Here is a 21,641-nt window from a genome sequence, read left to right as displayed (position 1 = left end):
TGATGTTGATATTGTCCAAATCAGCATAAAATATCAAGATCGGGAAGAACATCCAGCAGACAATAGGGAGAAAACAACCTCTTAATGGAACTGAATGGTGTACTTAGACGAACTGTTGTGTAAGGATTACAGAAATGGTGAAGACTCATGGAAATCAGCACTACTGTGCACAGCGTCTACTTCTATTTATTTCTCCATGATCAGTTTTTAAAGTCATGGAAACATGTAGTCAATTTAAGATAAATACAGAATGAATACAAATAATTTTGTTTCAAGTGTGCAGCACATCAAAATGAGTAAGAACTCCAAAGAGACAATTAAAGCAGATAAGTCCTCCTTTATTATGTTATACATTTGCATGATTTCACAGATATGTAAATATGAGCTTCTGAGCTTTATTAATATATTACTTCTTTGTTCCACTTTATCCAACTCATGTTTGTCTGACAGATGCTTCCATTTCGCCAGGAATGTTGAACCAACATCAGACACACTGGTCCCTTGAAAATTGTTCCTTCAACAAACACATTTTTTTTAAGTATGTCGATCTTATCAAATGTCTAATTGTTCTATTGCCATACAAAGTATTTGTATTTATTAAGCAGAAAGACCATGATAAATGTAATTTCCATTTCAGTAATGTGGCCCTCAGTGTTTATCTGTTGCTAAACTGAGCCCACCTGTCCAGAGAGCACATCTGAGGTGGTGCAGGAATACAAGTCTGATGGTTTGGTCTCTCAGACCATATATCAGACTGCTCAGGCACCTGGGCAAGGTTACAACGAATATGAAGAAAATATAACCAACAACTAACCTTGCAGTTCGATTCAGTGTTCCAAGTCTATATATATATCCCATTAGTATACCGGAAAGAGAGGTGGAGAGACACAGAAGCAGCTGAATCATGTGGAGGAGAACTGTGTTGCGGGCCTTGGTGGTCGAGGCTTTGTCTGAGGAAGCAGATCTGGCTACTGTTGTCACACCAAAGTAGGAGCACAAGATTACAATACCCACAGATGTAAAAGTGACAGCCGTTAAGGATTTATCATATTCCTGTGAGACTATACTGTAGAAAAGTGCGTCCATAGCACAGAATTGCTGCATTATCTGATCCGCAGAAAATGTCTCATACAGAACAAGAAGAATTGACCGTATGAGCGGGTTGATGCTGGAGAGAGCCCACACCACACCAATAGACACACCTGTGTTCTTGATGGTGACGATGGCAGAGTGCCTCAGTGGGAAGCACACAGCCACATACCTCTCCAGTGACATCACCGCCAGGTTCAAGGGAGACACAGAAGTCACAGTGATAGTTATCAAGACAATTATTGCACATGTATATTGAGTCAGAAACACTGGAGGTAGAGACAAGATCAAAAGCAGTTGACCCATTGCCAACTGGAAGGTGTCAGCAAAGAGCAGATTATACAGCAGGAGGTATCGAGGAGTCTCTCTAAAGACTGACTTGCTCCTCAGAGTGAACAACATGATGCCATTGATGTAAAGGAAGACAATAGATGGAGACACACAGAAAGCTCCATAAAGTCCTTTCACCAGATAAACCTGAAACATATCGGGCATTGTGATGTTGATTTGCTGTCCTGTTGAATTTGACATCTTTGAGGTAAATCTGAAGAGAAAAATAGATTATTTATCATGTTAGAAAACACCAGCACATATTTCTTGTCAACTTGAACAAGGCTTATTAGGGCTGACAATACTATTGTTTTAGAGAAAAGTTCTGTTACTTTAAATGCATGATAAATTCTTAAACCACTTCACATTTGGTAAAAAGAATTCTTGTCATTCTCAAATACAGTTTAAGATGAAAATAAACCCATAATAATTACCACATAGATCCTGTTCTTCTGTCATCAGCATCACAAAACTAAAATGAGGTACAATAAATAAATTCGTACAAATGTCTCTATAAGACGATCCTAACTGGGTTCTCACCTTGCTGGCTGACGAACGATCATTCAACTTGATTGCCTGAATGTCTTCACTTCACATTATTACAAGTATTTAAATACCCTGACCTCCAGTGAGTACAACCATAACTTGTTGCGATGATGTCAATATTAACGAGCAATGAATCCCTAATGAAGTTCTAGGATGATATCACATTTGAATGTTTATTAATGAGGGGACAGGGGAGTGTATCAGTCTTCTTGAAAATCTCCCCAAGCAGCTGGTCCCAGTGCTGTGTGTCCCATTGGTTTCAAGTCACAATGAACTGGTCAAACTGTACCAGCCAAGTGCAACTCTTCTTGTGGTACCAAAGCTTCTTCTGACCCAAACCCTACTACCCCTAACCCCTGCTGCCCGCACCATCTAACTAACCCCCTGCTACACACACCACCTAACTAACCTTCTGCTACACACACCACCTGACTAACCCCTGCTGCCCACACCACCTAACTAACCCCCTGCTACACACACCACCTAACTAACCCCCTGCTGCCCACACCACCTAACTAACCCCCTGCTACACACACCACCTAACTAACCCCCTGCTACACACACCACCTAACTAACCCCCTGCTACACACACCACCTATCTAACCCCCTGCTACACACACCACCTGACTAACCCCCTGCTACACACACCACCTAACTAACCCCCTGCTACACACACCACCTAACTAACCTTCTGCTACACACACCACCTGACTAACCCCTGCTGCCCACACCACCTAACTAACCCCCTGCTACACACACCACCTAACTAACCCCCTGCTACACACACCACCTAACTAACCCCCTGCTACACACGCCACCTAACTAACCCCCTGCTACACACACCACCTAACTAACCCCCTGCTACACACACCACCTAACTAACCCCCTGCTACACACACCACCTAACTAACCCCCTGCTACACACGCCACCTAACTAACCCCCTGCTACACACACCACCTATCTAACCCCCTGCTACACACGCCACCTAACTAACCCCCTGCTACACACACCACCTAACTAACCCCCTGCTACACACACCACCTAACTAACCCCCTGCTACACACACCACCTAACTAACCCCCTGCTACACACGCCACCTAACTAACCCCCTGCTACACACACCACCTAACTAACCCCCTGCTACACACCACCTAACTAACCCCCTGCTACACACCACCTAACTAACCCCCTGCTACACACCACCTAACTAACCCCCTGCTACACACACCACCTAACTAACCCCCTGCTACACACACCACCTAACTAACCCCCTGCTACACACACCACCTGACTAACCCCTGCTGCCCACACCACCTAACTAACCCCCTGCTACACACACCACCTAACTAACCCCCTGCTACACACACCACCTAACTAACCCCCTGCTACACACACCACCTATCTAACCCCCTGCTACACACACCACCTGACTAACCCCCTGCTACACACACCACCTAACTAACCCCCTGCTACACACACCACCTAACTAACCTTCTGCTACACACACCACCTGACTAACCCCTGCTGCCCACACCACCTAACTAACCCCCTGCTACACACACCACCTATCTAACCCCCTGCTACACACACCACCTAACTAACCCCCTGCTACACACACCACCTAACTAACCCCCTGCTACACACACCACCTAACTAACACCGTCTCTGACCAGAGAAGACAACACAGACATGACAATAACCGATACAGTATGAATCAACCCATTTATTAAAAGAAAACAAGTATCAATGAGTAACGCATTTGCTGTCCTACTAGTTAGTCAGACGGTTGGAATTATCCGTTGTTATTAATACAATAACGTGTATCCCAAAAAGATGTTGATATTGTCCAAATCAGCAATAAATATCAAGATCGGGAAGAACATCCAGCAGACAATAGGGAAAAAACAACCTCTTAATGGAACTGAATGATCTACTTAGATGAACTGTTGCGTAAGGATTACAGAAATGGTCAAGACTCATGGAAATCAGCACTACTGTGCACAGCGTCTACTTATGTTAATTTCTCCATGATCAGTTTTTAAAGTCATGGAAACCTGTAGTCAATTTGAGGTAGATACTGTTAATTGAAGCACAGCATGAATATAAACAGCATGAATACAAACAATTTTTGTTTCAAGTGTGCAGCACATGAAAACGAGTAAGAACTCCAAAGAGACAATTAAAGCCGATAAGTCCCTCCTTTATTATGTTATACATTTGCACGATTTCACAGATATGTAAATATGAGCTTCTGATCTTTATTAATTTACTATGTATTTGTTCCACTTTATCCAACTCATGTTTGTCTGATAGCTCGTTCCATTTTGCCAGGAATGTTGAACCAACATCAGACACTGGTCCCTTGAAGATTGTCCCTTCAACAAACACACAGTAAGCCTATATATGTAAAACATATTTTAAATAAGTCGATCTGTCAAATTGTTCCATTGCGATACAAAGTATTTGTATTTATTAAGCAGAAAGACCATGATAAATGTAATTTCCATTCAGTAATGTGGCCCTCAGTGTTTATCTGTTGCTAAACTGGGTCCACCTGTCCAGAGAGCACACCTGAGGTGGTGCAGGAATACAAGTCTGATGGTTTGGTCTCTCAGACCATATATCAGACTGCTCAGGCACCTAGGCAAGTTTACAATGAATATAAAGAAAATATAACCAACAATTAACCTTGCAGTTCGATTCAGTGTTCCAAGTCTGTATATATATCCCGTTAGTATACCGGAAAGAGTGGTGGAGAGACACAGAAACAGCTGAATCATGTGGAGGAGAACTGTGTTGCGGGCCTTGGTGGTCGAGGCTTTGTCTGAGGAAGCAGATCTGGCTACTGTCGTCACACCAAAGTAGGAGCACAAGATTACAACACCCACAAATGTGAAAGAGACACCTGTGAAGGCTTTATCATATTCCTGTGCGACAGTACTGTAGAAAAGTGCGTCCATAGTACAAAATTGCTGCATTATCTGATCCACAGAAAATGTCTCATACAGAACGAGAAGAATTGACCGTATGAGCGGGTTGATGCTGGAGAGAGCCCACACCACACCAATAGACACACCTGTGTTCTTGATGGTGACGATGGCAGAGTGCCTCAGTGGGAAGCACACAGCCACATACCTCTCCAGTGACATCACCGCCAGGTTCAAGGGAGACACAGAAGTCACAGTGATAGTTATCAAGACAATTATTGCACATGTATAGTGAGTCAGAAACACTGGAGGTAGAGACAAGATCAAAAGCAGTTGACCCATTGCCAACTGGAAGGTGTCAGCAAAGAGCAGATTATACAGCAGGAGGTATCGAGGGGTCTCTCTAAAGACTGACTTGCTCCTCAGAGTGAACAACATGATGCCATTGATGTAAAGGAAGACAATAGATGGAGACACACAGAAAGCTCCATAAAGTCCTTTCACCAGATAAACCTGAAACATATCGGGCATTGTGATGTTGATTTGCTGTCCTGTTGAATTTGACATCTTTGAGGTAAATCTGAAGACAAAAATAGATTATTTATCATGTTAGAAAACACCAGCACATATTTCTTGTCAACTTGAACAAGGCTTATTAGGGCTGACAATACTATTGTTTTAGAGAAAAGTTCTGTTACTTTAAATGCATGATAAATTCTTAAACCACTTCACATTTGGTAAAAATAATTCTTGTAATTCTCAAATACAGTTTAAGATTAAATTAAACCCATAATAATTACCACATAGATCCTGTTCTTCTGTCATCAGCATCACACAACTAAAATGAGGTACAATAAATAAATTCGTACAAATGTCTCTATAAGACGATCCTAACTGTGGGTTCTCACCTTGCTGGCTGACGAACGATCATTCAACTTGATTGCCTGAATGTCTTCACTTCACATTATTACAGGTGTTTAAATACCCTGACCTCCAGTGAGTACAACCATGACTTGTTGCGATTATGTCAATATTAACAAGCAATGAATCCCTAATAAGGTTCTAGGATGATATCACATTTGAATGTTTATTAATGAGGGGACAGGGGAGTGTATCAGTCTTCTTGAAAATCTCCCCAAGCAGCTGGTCCCAGTGCTGTGTGTCCCATTGGTTTCAAGTCACAATGAACTGGTCAAACTGGACCAGCCAAGTGCAACTCTTCTTGTGGTACCAAAGCTTCTTCTGACACAAACCCTACTACCCCTAACCCCTGCTGCCCGCACCATCTAACTAACCCCCTGCTGCACACACCACCTAACTAACCTTCTGCTACACACACCACCTGACTAACCCCTGCTGCCCACACCACCTAACTAACCTTCTGCTACACACACCACCTAACTAACCTTCTGCTGCCCACACCACCTTACTAACCCCTGCTGCCCACACCACCTAACTAACCTTCTGCTACACACACCACCTAACTAACCCCCTGCTACACACACCACCTAACTAACCTTCTGCTACACACACCACCTGACTAACCCCTGCTGCCCACACCACCTAACTAACCTTCTGCTACACACGCCACCTAACTAACCTTCTGCTGCCCACACCACCTTACTAACCCCTGCTGCCCACACCACCTAACTAACCTTCTGCTACACACACCACCTAACTAACCCCCTGCTACACACACCACCTAACTAACCTTCTGCTACACACACCACCTAACTAACCCCCTGCTACACACACCCCTGCTACACACACCACCTAACTAACCCCCTGCTACACACACCACCTAACTAACCTTCTGCTGCCCACACCACCTTACTAACCCCTGCTGCCCACACCACCTAACTAACCTTCTGCTGCCCACACCACCTTACTAACCCCTGCTACACATACCACCTAACTAACCTTCTGCTGCCCACACCACCTTACTAACCCCTGCTGCCCACACCACCTAACTAACCTTCTGCTACACACACCACCTAACTAACCCCCTGCTACACACACGACCTAACTAACCCCCTGCTACACACACCACCTATCTAACCCCCTGCTACACACACCACCTAACTAACCCCCTACTATACACAACACCTAACTAACCCCTGCTACACACACCACCTAACTAACCCCCTGCTACACACACCACCTAACTAACCCCCTACTACACACAACACCTAACTAACCAGAAAAAAGTGACAGAGGACCTTATCCCTTCTTTTTACAGTTTTTCACAGTTGTTAACACACAAAAAGCAAAATTTTTGCATGAAAACACAGAAAATGTCTCATACAGAGCCAGAAGAATTGACCGTATGAGCGGGAAATGGTTTAAGGTATTGACAACAGACTGCACAATTAGCTACATGAGTTCAGGCAACTGAGAACTTTGTTCAGCCGATGGGTTTTAGTGTTTTAGCAATTTAGAAAAACTGTATAATTGCCTTGTGTACTGAAATACTGCATATCAATAGAATAGTGTGCTCACAGTATATGTATTTAGCAGGACTGAAAGATCCTGGAGGAAACTAACATCACGTCCAGCAAATCATTCCTAAGTACTGTTGTACTCCCGGAACAAGTGCGTCTTGAGCCTTGACAGGTGATTGGATGAACCATCTGTCTATCATTGTCTGTCATGGGTAATCTTGAACCACGTCCACAACTGCCATTAGTTCCTCAGAGGATACTGATTGGTTCGAACCACTGTGGTTTGAGTGCAAACGGATAATTTGGAACTGGGCAAGATGGATTCTCGCATTGGTCAAGATCTCACAAAACCAACTGTCTCGCAAGGTTAGTCAATCTCCCTCCTTCCCCCCAAAAGTGTTTTGCAATTTTGCCGACCCAGGAACTTGTACGTTTGTATTTTTTGTAATATTTGTATTTTTGTATTTTTATATTGTAATTTACGGCAATTTATATTTTATTTTATTGTATATTTAATTCAATTCTAATCCCACTTAGTACTGCTAGTTTATGTACCCTTAGTATAGATAGTCCACATATTAAAATTTTAGGTCCCTATGTGTTTATTGTATGCACCTTCCTGCCAAAGCAAATTCCTTGTCTGTGCAAACTTTCATGGCGAATAAATCCCATTCTGATTCTGATTCTCTAATTACACTAATTAATGAGACAAACATTGAGCTTCATGGTGTATCCTGTATTTAGTTGTTGTTTATCCTGATTCAGTCCCTATCCCCTCATTATCAAGCATTAATATTTAATGTTGTAGTTTAGAACTGAAGCATCCCTTGTGCTTTCATTAAAGTTCTTAGTAAATGTTGACATCATTGATGTACTATTGCATGGTTTTCTACACAGCAGCAGTTCACCTGTTTGTCAGTTGGGGTTGTTTTGAATGTTAAATCTAAATTTAAATCTTGTCTAGTGAACAAGACAAACACTCTGATCCTGTCCCCTGTCCCCTCATTAAAAATCATTAATATTTAATGTAATTTTGAATCATTAAAGTTTTGAGTAAACACTGACATAATTTATGTTGTGTATGGTTTAGGAGAAGAAAGCGTAAGGAGTTAATTAATATAACTTAACTTTGCCCCCTAACTGTGCAACTTTTTATTATTTTAACTTTTTATTCAATACATTATTTAATGCAAATGTTACATTTTGGCAAAAAGAACTTCAGAGAAGCCGTGCTTGCGTATCATGTCAGACCATCCTTTCCACTTTGATGCAAAAAATCCTACACCTAAACCACACACACACTGTCTTACACACACACACACACACACACACACACACACACACACGTATACTGTCTCACACAAACAGACACACACATACACACACTGTCTCACATAAACTCTCTCTCTCTCTCTCTCTCTCTCTCTCTCTCTCTCACACACACATTAGATTTCACTAATGATGCAATCAAATAAATGTCTATGTTATTGGTGGCCTCAATAAGGACATTAATGAATTTAAATAGGAGGATTTCATGCAAGCCTCTCAGATCATCTGCTGTAATCCCAGCACCACCACCTTATCAAGCTTCACACTCAAGACGTCAGGTAAAGCTGATCAGGGCCTTTACAGTAAATGGCAACTTCTTTTTATTTCAGATTTGTTTTATTTATCTTACTTTCATGTCTATCTTGCAGTCAAATGAGCAACCATAAAGAACTTTATGCTCTAATGTAAAACAATTTTTTGAAAGATGCTTAAAGATTTGAAGACAAAACTCAAAATAATGTGAGGCTAAAAACATCCCTAAACATTCTTGTTCGTGTTTGCAGTGCATTTGTTGGTTGTGTCTAACAACATAACATCTAACAATGTCAATGTGTTTTCTTTCTTTCAGATGCAGCTGTGAGATGTCAAACGTAACACAACCCAAGGACAACATCACAATAGGTTTCACAACAAATATAATCTTCGGTCCTGTGTCGATACCACCATTATTAATCTTTCTTTGTATCAATGGGGTTGTATTATTCACTTTAAGGAGCAAGCCAGTCTTTCGAGAGACACCTCGATATGTCTTGTTGTACAATTTTATTTTTTCTGACACCTTCCAGTTAGCAGTGGGACAATTACTGTACATACTGGCTTACGTCCACGTGTATATGATTCGCTATCTCTGTTTATTAATTCTCCAAATATCCTTCCTTACTACTGACATCTCCTCTTACAACCTGGCGGTGATGTCACTGGAGAGGTATGTGGCTGTGTGCTTCCCACTGAGGCACTCTGCCATCGTCACCGCCAAGAACACAGGTGTGTCTATTGCTGTGGTGTGGGGCATCTGCGGCATATGCACCATCATCCGAATATTTATGTTGATCCTCCTCCCCTCTTCGCCTCTAGATCAGTATATGCTGGATTTCTGTTCTAAAGAAACATTTTATGAACACAAAGTGTTATATGATTTTGATAGAGCCTTCACTGGTGTCACTTTCACATCTGTGGGAATCGTAATCTTGTACTCCTACTTTGGTGTGATGATAGCAGCCAGATCTGCTTCCTCAGGCAAAGCCTCGACCACCAAGGCTAAAAAAACAGTTCTGCTGCACATGATTCAGCTGCTTCTCATTCTCTCCTCCACTCTCGTCTCCCCTATTCTTTCAGCTATAGTTGGAAAAGTAGATCGACTCACATTTGTAAGTATTTATTATGCCCTGTTTGTTGCCCTTGTGAACTTGCCCAGGTGTCTGGGTGGTCTGATATTTGGCCTGAGAGACCCAACCATCAGACCATTTATTCTGTACAACTTCAGCTTTGGTCTCTGTCGCCCAGTTATGGTATCTGGTAAATAGACTGCATCACCTGTTTTTGTCCCTCAGCAGCACTCAAAGCACATTTTCACCACACACACACACACACGCACGCACACACACACGCACACCCGCACACACGCACACACGCACACACACGCACACAGACAGAGCTGCCATGCAAGACGCTGGCTTGCCCATCAGGGGTAACTTGGGCTTCAGCGTTTTGCTCAAGGACACTTTGACACACAGACAGGAGGAGGCGAGGATCGAAACACCAACCTTGTGATTACTGGACGATCCTCTCTACCCCCTGAGCCACTGCTGCCCCAATGCCCACTGTCATTTATGACCACTGTAACTTCTAATGAACACTTATTACAAGGCTTTATACTAAAATATTATGTATTATGTCTTCTTGTGAATGAAACATTATTGTCTGGATACATTAATGCATGATAGCTGTATGTTGTTTGGTTTTAATTTTAATAGGGGACTGAGAATGTAAGTGTTATTGAGAATAGAAGACATCAGGTTGCATGTATTGCTCAATGCTTCATGAAATTGGCTACAAATTATATTTATGTAATAGGCTATTGGTCTGGAGATGTTAGGTACAGTTTCTAAATGCCCTGTTTGTATGGCGCTAAGGATAAAAGCGATTGTTAACTAAATAAAATGTCAATGTCAATCTTTGGATTATAATGAAAGTTAAAGCTCACTTATAATAGTTTCAACTGCCAACTGCTCTTGATCTTGTCTCTACCTCCAGTGTTTGTGACTCACTATACATGTGCAATAATGGTCTTGATAACTGTCACAGTGACTGCTGTGTCTCCCTTGAACCTGGCGGTGATGTCACTGGAGAGGTATGTGGCTGTGTGCTTCCCACTAAGGCACTCTGCCATCGTCACCGTCAACAACACGGGTGTGTCTATTGGTGTGATGCGGGCCTTGTGCACCACTGACCCATTGGCCCAATCACCTCCAGGGATGAATTAAATCCAGAGCGCCCAAATCTCATACCCCACACCAACACTTCCCCTCTCCTATCCCAACAACACCCTCTCTCTACCCGAATGATTGGTTGCACTGAATAAAAGTGTCAACCTGTCACCTCATTGTCTTGTCTCCTCTGCCTGGTTTTAGGACTCATTCCTGCATCACTTTATTTTATGTTGATGCCGTTGTTGACGTAAGCAAAAAATGGGGTGTCATTTTCCCCATTTGGATATATTTAAAACGTATCAGTCTCCAACCAAAAATGGCATTAAAAGCTATTATTTTGAGCCAGGTTTGAGAACAGATTTTTTAAAATTCTTTATGGAGATAGTTTTGGATATTTAGACTGGAGTTGATAAGAGAAAATGACTGGGACGAGCCAGGTGCCAAAACGGACATGCAATACCACCAAGATCCACCAGGGGACTTTGCTCCAAGCTGAGGGGTTGGGCCTTGTACAAACCACAGTGAAACTTGCTTGTTATTGCACACTGATACAAAGCCTTGTCCCCTCATTAAAAATCATTAATATTTAATGTAATTTTCGACTTTAATTATTCCTTTAGGCCTTCATTAAAGTTCTGAGTAAACATTGACATCATTTATGTTATGTATGGTTTTGTTGACGAGGGATCAATGTTTCCTTGTGGACAGATGATGTAATCTAATCTGTGACAATAGAGAGTAAAGCAGGCATGTGGCTTCACCATGACATCAATGCGGTCCTCCTGATCTGACCACAAGACGAGAATTTATCTACAGTCAATCACAAACAACATATTAACTGTTTTGTGTCACAAGTGATAAATTGGAGAAGACGTCAATTTCACAATCTAATATAATTTAACTTTGACCTCTAACTGTGCAACTGTTTATTCTGTATCTTTTTTCAATAAAGTATTTTATACAAATTATAAATGTTTGCAAAAAGGACTTCAGAGAAGCGATCCATGTCAGACAATCCTTTCTACTTTGATACAAACAATCCTACACCTACACAAACAGACACACTTTAGATATCCCTGGTGTAAGCCACAGTTTGCGCCCAAACCACACACACACTGTCTCATACACACAGACACACACACACATACAGACATACACACACTGTCTCATACACACAGACACACACACACACACATACAGACATACACACACTGTCTCACACAAACAGACACACACATACACACACACACTGTCTCACACAAACACTGTCTCTCTCTCTTTCTCTCTCTCTCTCTCTCTTTTTCTCTTTCTCACACACACACACACACACATTAGATTTCACTGATGATGCAATCAAATTGATGTCTATGTTATTGGTGGCCTCAATAAGGATATGAATTAATTTAAATAGGAGGATTTCATGCAAGCCTCTCAGATCATCTACTGTAATCCCAGCACCACCACCTTATCAAGATTCACACTCAAGACGTCAGGTAAAACTGATCAGGGCCTTTACAGTAAATGGCAACTTTTTATTTCAGATTTGTTTTATTTATTTTACTTTCATGTCTATCTTGCAGTCAGATGAGCAACCATAAAGAAGATTATGCTTGTTTATTATAAATATTTGAAGACAAAACTCATAATAATGTGAGGCTAATAACATCCCTAAACATTCTTGTTCGTGTTTGCAGTGCATTTGTTAGTTGTGTCTAACACATAACATCTAACAATGTCAATGTGTTTTCTTTCTTTCAGATGCAGCTGTGAGATGTCAAACGTAACACAACCCAAGGACAACATCACAATAGGTTTCACAAGAAATACAATCTTCGGACCTGTGTCGATACCACCATTATTAATCTTTCTTTATATCAATGGGGTTGTATTATTCACTTTAAGGAGCAAGCCAGTCTTTCGAGAGACACCTCGATATGTCTTGTTGTACAATTGTATTTTTTCTGACACCTTCCAGTTAGCAGTGGGACAATTACTGTACATACTGGCTTACGTCCGCGTGTATATGATTCGCTATCTCTGTTTATTAATTCTCCAAATATCCTTCCTTACTACTGACATCTCCTCTTACAACCTGGCGGTGATGTCACTGCTAGTTTATGTACCCTTAGTATAGATAGTCCACATATAAAATTTTTTGGTCCCTATATGTTTATTGTATGCACCTTCCTGCCAAAGTAAAATTCCTTGTCTGTGCAAACTTTCATGGCGAATAAATCCCATTCTGATTCTGATTCTCTAATTACACTAATTAATGAGACAAACATTGAGCTGCATGGTGTATCCTGTATTTAGTTGTTGTTTATCCTGATTCAGTCCCTATCCCCTCATTATCAAGCATTAATATTTAATGTTGTAGTTTAGAACTGAAGCATCCCTTGTGCTTTCATTAAAGTTCTTAGTAAATGTTGACATCATTGATGTACTATTGCATGGTTTTCTACACAGCAGCAGTTCACCTGTTTGTCAGTTGGGGTCGTTTTGAATGTTAAATCTAAATTTAAATCTTGTCTAGTGAACAAGACAAACACTCTGATCCTGTCCCCTGTCCCCTCATTAAAAATCATTAATATTTAATGTAATTTTGAATAATTAAAGTTTTGAGTAAACACTGACATAATTTATGTTGTGTATGGTTTAGGAGAAGAAAGCGTAAGGAGTTAATTAATATAACTTAACTTTGCCCCCTAACTGTGCAACTTTTTATTATTTTAACTTTTTATTCAATACATTATTTAATGCAAATGTTACATTTTGGCAAAAAGAACTTCAGAGAAGCCGTGCTTGCGTATCATGTCAGACCATCCTTTCCACTTTGATGCAAAAAATCCTACACCCATACAAACATGCACACTTTAGATATCCCTTATGTACGCCCTAGTTGTCACCTAAACCACACACACACTGTCTCACACACACACACACACACACACACACACACACACACACACACACACACACACACACACACACACACACACACACACACACACACACACACACACACACACACACACACTGTCTCACACAAACAGACAAACGCACACACTGTCTCACACAAACAGATACACATACACACTAGATTTCCCTGATGATGCTATCATATTGGTGTCTATGTTATTGGTGGCCTCAATAATGATATGAATGAATTTAAATAGGAGGATTTCATGCAAGCCTCTCAGATCATCTGCTGTAATCCCAGCACCACCACCTTCTCAAGCTTCACACTCAAGACGTCAGGTAAAACTGATATGGGCCTTTACAGTAAATGGCAACTTATTTTTATTTCAGATTTGTTTTATTTATCTTACTTTAATGTTCATCTTGCAGTCAGATGAGCAACCATAAAGAATATTATGCTCTCATGTGAATTATTTCTTTACAAAGATGCTTGTTTATCAAAAATATTTGAAGACAAAACTCAAAATAATGTGAGGCTAAAAACATCCCTAAACAATCTTGTTCGTGTTTGCAGTGCATTTGTTGGTTGTGTCTAACAACATAACATCTAACAATGTCAATGTGTTTTCTTTCTTTCAGATGCAGCTGTGAGATGTCAAACCTAACACAACCCAAGGACAACATCACAATAGGTTTCACAACAAATATAATCTTCGGTCCTGTGTCGATACCACCATTATTAATCTTTCTTTGTATCAATGGGGTTGTATTATTCACTTTAAGGAGCAAGCCAGTCTTTCGAGAGACACCTCGATATGTCTTGTTGTACAATTTAATTTTTTCTGACACCTTCCAGTTAGCAGTGGGACAATTACTGTACATACTGGCTTACGTCCGCGTCCATATGATTCGCTACCTCTGTGTTATAATTGTCATGTTGGCTATGCTTACTACTGACATCTCCTCTTACAACCTGGCGGTGATGTCACTGGAGAGATATGTGGCTGTGTGCTTCCCACTGAGGCACTCTGCCATCGTCACCGCCAAGAACACAGGTGTGTCTATTGCTGTGGTGTGGGGCATCTGCGGCATATGCACCATCATCCGAATATTTATGTTGATCCTCCTCCCCTCTTCGCCTCTAGATCAGTATATGCTGGATTTCTGTTCTAAAGAAACATTTTATGAACACAAAGTGTTATATGATTTTGATAGAGCCTTCACTGGTGTCACTTTCACATCTGTGGGAATCGTAATCTTGTACTCCTACTTTGGTGTGATGATAGCAGCCAGATCTGCTTCCTCAGGCAAAGCCTCGACCACCAAGGCTAAAAAAACAGTTCTGCTGCACATGATTCAGCTGCTTCTCATTCTCTCCTCCACTCTCGTCTCCCCTATTCTTTCAGCTATAGTTGGAAAAGTAGATCGACTCACATTTGTAAGTATTTATTATGCCCTGTTTGTTGCCCTTGTGAACTTGCCCAGGTGTCTGGGTGGTCTGATATTTGGCCTGAGAGACCCAACCATCAGACCATTTATTCTGTACAACTTCAGCTTTGGTCTCTGTCGCCCAGTTATGGTATCTGGTAAATAGACTGCATCACCTGTTTTTGTCCCTCAGCAGCACTCAAAGCACATTTTCACCACACACACACACACACGCACGCACACACACACGCACACCCGCACACACGCACACACGCACACACACGCACACAGACAGAGCTGCCATGCAAGACGCTGGCTTGCCCATCAGGGGTAACTTGGGCTTCAGCGTTTTGCTCAAGGACACTTTGACACACAGACAGGAGGAGGCGAGGATCGAAACACCAACCTTGTGATTACTGGACGATCTTCTCTACCCCCTGAGCCACTGCTGCCCCAATGCCCACTGTCATTTATGACCACTGTAACTTCTAATGAACACTTATTACAAGGCTTTATACTAAAATATTATGTATTATGTCTTCTTGTGAATGAAACATTATTGTCTGGATACATTAATGCATGATAGCTGTATGTTGTTTGGTTTTAATTTTAATAGGGGACTGAGAATGTAAGTGTTATTGAGAATAGAAGACATCAGGTTGCATGTATTGCTCAATGCTTCATGAAATTGGCTACAAATTATATTTATGTAATAGGCTATTGGTCTGGAGATGTTAGGTACAGTTTCTAAATGCCCTGTTTGTATGGCGCTAAGGATAAAAGCGATTGTTAACTAAATAAAATGTCAATGTCAATCTTTGGATTATAATGAAAGTTAAAGCTCACTTATAATAGTTTCAACTGCCAACTGCTCTTGATCTTGTCTCTACCTCCAGTGTTTGTGACTCACTATACATGTGCAATAATGGTCTTGTTAACTGTCACAGTGACTGCTGTGTCTCCCTTGAACCTGGCGGTGATGTCACTGGAGAGGTATGTTGCTGTGTGCTTCCCACTGAGGCACTCTGCCATCGTCACCGTCAACAACACGGGTGTGTCTATTGGTGTGATGCGGGCCTTGTGCACCACTGACCCATTGGCCCAATCACCTCCAGGGATGAATTAAATCCAGAGTGCCCAAATCTCATACCCCACACCAACACTTCCCCTCTCCTATCCCAACAACACCCTCTCTCTACCCGAATGATTGGTTGCACTGAATAAAAGTGTCAACCTGTCACCTCATTGTCTTGTCTCCTCTGCCTGGTTTTAGGACTCATTCCTGCATCACTTTATTTTATGTTGATGCCGTTGTTGACGTAAGCAAAAAATGGGGTGTCAATGGGTCGAGCCACAGCTGCCCCAATGCCCATTGTCATTTATGACCACTGTAACTTCTAATGAACACTTATTACAATGCTTTATACTAAAATATTATGTATTATGTCTTCTTGTGAATGGATACATTATTGTCTGGATACATTACAGTTTTTGCCTATTGCTTACACACTTTTTGCAGAATTTGGCTCGTTATGTCAAAACTCTACACACAAGCCAATCAGACATAGCACTTGGAGATTAACAACTCACATCTATGCCAAAATGAAACACTGCAATCAAAACTTAACACTCCTTTCTAAAAATCTAATTCTTGCAACAAATCCATACACACAAGCACCAATTTAATGACTCTTTCATGTCACCAGCAACGCACTGATGGGCTTCATATAAAACACTGCAGTCTTTGTGTGTCTATTTTTATTTTCATTTTCTCAGACTCAGTCTTCTGTAAAACTCAAAAGTAGAATTTATGCAGTAATCAAGTTAGAGTTTTTACAAAAAACATTCTTACAGAAATAAAGGGGGGGGCTGTGGAGGGGGGGGGGGCTGTGGAGGGGGGGGGGCTGTGGAGGGGGGGGCTGTGGAGGGGGGGGGGCTGTGGAGGGGGGGGGGCTGTGGAGGGTTGGGCTGTGGAGGGGGGGGGCTGTGGAGGGGGGGGCTGTGGAGGGGGGGGCTGTGGAGGGTTGGGCTGTGGAGGGGGGGGCTGTGGAGGGGGGGGCTGTGGAGGGGGGGGCTGTGGAGGGTTGGGCTGTGGAGGGGGGGGGCTGTGGAGGGTTGGGCTGTGGAGGGGGGGGCTGTGGAGGGTTGGGCTGTGGAGGGGGGGGCTGTGTAGGGGGGGGCTGTGGAGGGGGGGGCTGTGGAGGGGGGGGGGCTGTGGAGGGTTGGGCTGTGGAGGGTTGGGCTGTGGAGGGGGGGGGGCTGTGGAGGGTTGGGCTGTGGAGGGGGGGGCTGTGGAGGGGGGGGGGGCTGTGGAGGGGGGGGCTGTGGAGGGTTGGGCTGTGGAGGGGGGGGGGCTGTGGAGGGTTGGGCTGTGGAGGGGGGGGCTGTGGAGGGGGGGGGGGGCTGTGGAGGGGGGGTGCTTATGGTTCCCACCTTCTGTTTGGATCTGGCCACAAGACCTCGTCAACATCCCAGGCAACGTCCTTGCGGGCATCGGGAAAATATCTCCTTGTGTGCCGAATCCACCCTTGGATTGATCCCACCTCAGTGTCTCTGCATGCTTCTTCCATTGCTTGCAGAAGAGGCATGCGGGCGTGTGGTTGCCGATCATAAACTTTCCACCGCCATGCTGAAAAGAATTCCTCGATTGCATTTAGAAAGGGGCTGTAAGGGGACAAGTATAAAGGTGTGAAATGGTAATGGTTGTTGAACCAATCTCGGACCAGAGCAGCCCGGTGGAAACTAACATTATCCCAGATGACAACAAACCTGGGCTGCTCTGGTCTGTCCTGCACAACTGCATGCAGTGCATCTAAAAATGCTATGATCTGTCCTGTATTGTAGGGGCCTAGAGTGGCATGGTGAAGCAGGGCTCCTTGGACACTAAGTGCAGCACACAAGGTGATATTTCCCCCACGCTGACCAGGGACATTTACAACGGCCCTTTGTCCAACTAAGTTACGACCCCGACGGCTGGTTTTGGCAAGATTAAAGCCTGCCTCATCCACGTAGATGAACTCATGTGGCAGTTTGGCGGCATCAAAATCCAGAACTCTCTGTAACAGAAAATATTGAAAAGTGTTACTGAAAACACATACAGTAACTACAATGTCTATATTTTCAGTAGGGGGTGGGTTGGGTTGGGTCAGTATAGACAAAAACTACACTCTCATTGCCTCCATGCTTGCAAAGTTCTCAAGATGGCTTACCTGAGGCCTATTTGTAGTGCTAAGGCTCAGACCGATTGGTGTTCTGTTTTTAGTGCAAGCGTTTTCAGGTGTGTATGTAAGTGCCTACAAATGCCAGATGAGTTTTGGATTTTGAACAGAGTGTTTTCCCAATGATAACAGGAGATTTTGTACAGTTTGTAAATGCCCTGTTTATATGGCATTTGTCACACACACACACACACACACACACACACACACACACACACACACACACACACACACACACATACAGACATACACACACTGTCTCACACAAACAGACACACACACACTGTCTCACATAAACACTGTCTCTCTCTCTCTCTCTCTCTCTCTCACACACACACACATTAGATTTCACTGATGATGCAATCAAATTGATGTCTATGTTATTGGTGGCCTCAATAAGGACATTAATGAATTTAAATAGGAGGATTTCATGCAAGCCTCTCAGATCATCTGCTGTAATCCCAGCACCACCACCTTATCAAGCTTCACACTCAAGACGTCAGGTAAAGCTGATCAGGGCTTTTACAGTAAATGGCAACTTATTTTTATTTCAGATTTGTTTTATTTATCTTACTTTCATGTCTATCTTGCAGTCAGATGAGCAACCATATAGAACATTATTCTCTAATGTAAAACTATTTTTTGTAAGATGCTTTAAGATTTGAAGATAAAACTCATAATAATGTGAGGCTGAAACATCCCTAAACATTGTTGTTCGTGTTTGCAGTGCATTTGTTGGTTGTGTCTAACAACATAACATCTAACAATGTCAATGTGTTTTCTTTCTTTCAGATGCAGCTGTGAGATGTCAAACGTAACACAACCCGACGACAACTTCACCCTCGCTTACAAAGGGCTTTCTGTCACACCATTGTTATTATTTCTTTACATCAACGGGGTCATATTATTCATTTTAAGAAACAAGCCAGTCTTTAGAGAGACACCTCGATACGTCTTGTTGTACAATCTTCTTTTTTCTGACACCTTGCAGTTACTAGTGGGACAACTTCTGTACATACTGGCTACAGCCCGCGTGTATATGATTCGCTACCTCTGTGCCATAATTGCCATGTTGGGCATCCTTACCAATGACATCTCCCCTTACAACCTGGCGGTGATGTCACTGGAGAGGTATGTGGCTGTGTGCTTCCCACTAAGGCACTCTGCCATCGTCACGGTCAAGAACACAGGTGTGTCTATTGCTGTGGTGTGGGCCATCTGCGGCATAAACACCATCATCCGAATATTTATGTTGATCCTCCTGGAGTCTATGCCTCTAGATCAGTACATGCTGGTTTTCTGTGCTAAAGAAACACTTTTCAAACAGAAACTGTTCTATGATTTTGATAAAGCCTTCACTGGTGTCACTTTTGTATTTGTGGGAATTGTAATCTTGTACTCCTACTTTGGTGTGATGATAGCAGCCAGATCTGCTTCCTCAGGCAAAGCCTCGTCCACCAAGGCTAAAAAAACAGTTGTGCTGCACATGATTCAGCTGCTTCTCATTCTCTCCTCCACTCTCATCTCCCCTATTATAACAGCCTTCAGTGACAAAGTGGACAGACCCACACTTTTAAGTATATATTATTTTCTGTTTTTGTGCCTTGTGAACTTGCCCAGGTGTCTGAGTGGTCTGATATATGGCCTGAGAGACCAAACCATCAGACCCTGTCTTCTGTACCACCTCAGTTTTGGTCTCAGACATCCCAAACTGGGACAAACATCCACTGTGCCTTCTAACAAACATTAATTGCACCCCTTTGTACCACTATATCATTTATTATGTCTTCTTCGGAACATTTACATCATTGTCTGATTAAATGAATTCACAGCTGCATTTTTTTTTAATTCTTGCAGTAGATTGCAGAATGTAAGTAATACAGAATATAAGGTTGCATCCATTGCTGATTGTTTCACGAAATTGGCTACAAATAGGATTTATGAAATAGGCTGCTGTGCTGATTTGAGGTACAGTTTGTAAATTGCCTGTTTGTATGCTATCGATGTATGCTATCGCTATGGATGAAAGCGTCTGCTAAAAAAATTACATGTTTAATTGAATTATATTGAAAGTACATGCTTAAAATAAATAGTTTCAAACCATAACGTTGTAATTCATGTGTTTCTTTGATCACTCTGTGGAGCTTTGTGAGAGGGTCCTCCAGCTGTATAAACTGACACAAAGAGCAGGGCTGTGTTTGTTCCTGTTCCTGATCCTGAACAGCTGCAAAATACCCAGTCAGGTGGGGTTATCAATATATAAAGACTGAGCCACAAAGGATAATCTGGAAATGCCCTGGTAAGCAGAACGCTTGCTTCAAGTGATACATCTTTTAATAACCACACAAGTAACTTTTAGCGTGTTTTTTCAATAACTGGGTCAAAGTCTGACACTGCTGCCTTATATCCTTTGCTATTTAAATTCGTAAATATGTTATATTCACAAAAAGGGGACATACATGTTGACAGAAATGACAGTAGGAGAGCTGGCAAGTAACAACTTTGTTTATTACAGACACACACACACACACACACACACACAAACAGTCACATCTAAGGCAGATAATGCAGCTCAACATCAAGTCCAGACACACGACACAAAACAACCAGTCAATGAAAAGACAAAGTTTACTATGTATGTACAACGTAGAGCATAACAGCCCTTCTGGCCTGATTACAAAATGTCTGGACGACTTCTGAAATCAACACCTTTGCTTGTGTAACATTCACAAACAGCCCTCAAATTCATTTAAAATCCAAATAGTTTATATTAAAATGCATCCACTAAACTGTGTTTAAACATTCCATGTTAGATAAGATGAAACGCATTCCATGAGTATTAATGTTTGTTACTATTTACTGTCGTACAATATTGCAAGTGTCTTGATTTATCATTAAGTTAATGATGTGGGCAGACTACTCAAGGCAGCACTGAGAGGTGTTTATGAAAATACTTCACTGGTTCACCTTTGAAAAAAATCATA

The 21,641-nt window shown here is 42.1% G+C and overlaps 5 protein-coding genes across 5 annotated transcripts; 3 read left to right on the top strand and 2 right to left on the bottom strand.

The window, feature by feature from the left end:
- Positions 1-648: 648 nt before the first annotated feature.
- On the bottom strand, positions 649-1,620 carry LOC136963462 (odorant receptor 131-2-like). The gene has a single exon (XM_067257606.1). The coding sequence runs from the start codon at positions 1,618-1,620 to the stop codon at positions 649-651; it is 972 nt and encodes a 323-aa protein (XP_067113707.1).
- A 2,868-nt stretch (positions 1,621-4,488) lies between these two features.
- On the bottom strand, positions 4,489-5,460 carry LOC136963449 (odorant receptor 131-2-like). Its single transcript, XM_067257590.1, has one exon. The coding sequence runs from the start codon at positions 5,458-5,460 to the stop codon at positions 4,489-4,491; it is 972 nt and encodes a 323-aa protein (XP_067113691.1).
- A 3,784-nt stretch (positions 5,461-9,244) lies between these two features.
- On the top strand, positions 9,245-10,186 carry LOC136962874 (odorant receptor 131-2-like). Its single transcript, XM_067256771.1, has one exon. It carries the CDS (start codon positions 9,245-9,247, stop codon positions 10,184-10,186), a length of 942 nt encoding a protein of 313 aa, XP_067112872.1.
- Positions 10,187-10,945: 759 nt separating this feature from the next.
- On the top strand, positions 10,946-15,605 carry LOC136962873 (odorant receptor 131-2-like). Its single transcript, XM_067256770.1, has 2 exons — positions 10,946-11,013; positions 14,651-15,605. The coding sequence occupies exons 1-2, from the start codon at positions 10,946-10,948 to the stop codon at positions 15,603-15,605; spliced, it is 1,023 nt and encodes a 340-aa protein (XP_067112871.1).
- A 759-nt stretch (positions 15,606-16,364) lies between these two features.
- LOC136962872 (odorant receptor 131-2-like) lies at positions 16,365-20,407 on the top strand. The gene is made up of 2 exons (XM_067256769.1): positions 16,365-16,432; positions 19,450-20,407. Exons 1-2 carry the CDS (start codon positions 16,365-16,367, stop codon positions 20,405-20,407), a joined length of 1,026 nt encoding a protein of 341 aa, XP_067112870.1.
- Positions 20,408-21,641: the final 1,234 nt, after the last annotated feature.

Source organism: Osmerus mordax, chromosome 19 (assembly GCF_038355195.1).
Source record: "Osmerus mordax isolate fOsmMor3 chromosome 19, fOsmMor3.pri, whole genome shotgun sequence".
NCBI lineage: Eukaryota > Metazoa > Chordata > Actinopteri > Osmeriformes > Osmeridae > Osmerus > Osmerus mordax.
This window is presented reverse-complemented; position numbering and strand designations above follow the sequence as displayed.

Coding starts and splice junctions, on each gene's coding strand:
- LOC136963462 (XM_067257606.1), bottom strand. CDS start 1,620: ATGTCAAATTCAACAGGACAGCAAATCAACATCACAATGCCCGATATG.
- LOC136963449 (XM_067257590.1), bottom strand. CDS start 5,460: ATGTCAAATTCAACAGGACAGCAAATCAACATCACAATGCCCGATATG.
- LOC136962874 (XM_067256771.1), top strand. CDS start 9,245: ATGTCAAACGTAACACAACCCAAGGACAACATCACAATAGGTTTCACA.
- LOC136962873 (XM_067256770.1), top strand. CDS start 10,946: ATGGTCTTGATAACTGTCACAGTGACTGCTGTGTCTCCCTTGAACCTG. Junction 11,014..14,650: donor GCGGTGATGTCACTGGAGAG/GTATGTGGCTGT, acceptor TCTTTCTTTCAG/ATGCAGCTGTGAGATGTCAA.
- LOC136962872 (XM_067256769.1), top strand. CDS start 16,365: ATGGTCTTGTTAACTGTCACAGTGACTGCTGTGTCTCCCTTGAACCTG. Junction 16,433..19,449: donor GCGGTGATGTCACTGGAGAG/GTATGTTGCTGT, acceptor TCTTTCTTTCAG/ATGCAGCTGTGAGATGTCAA.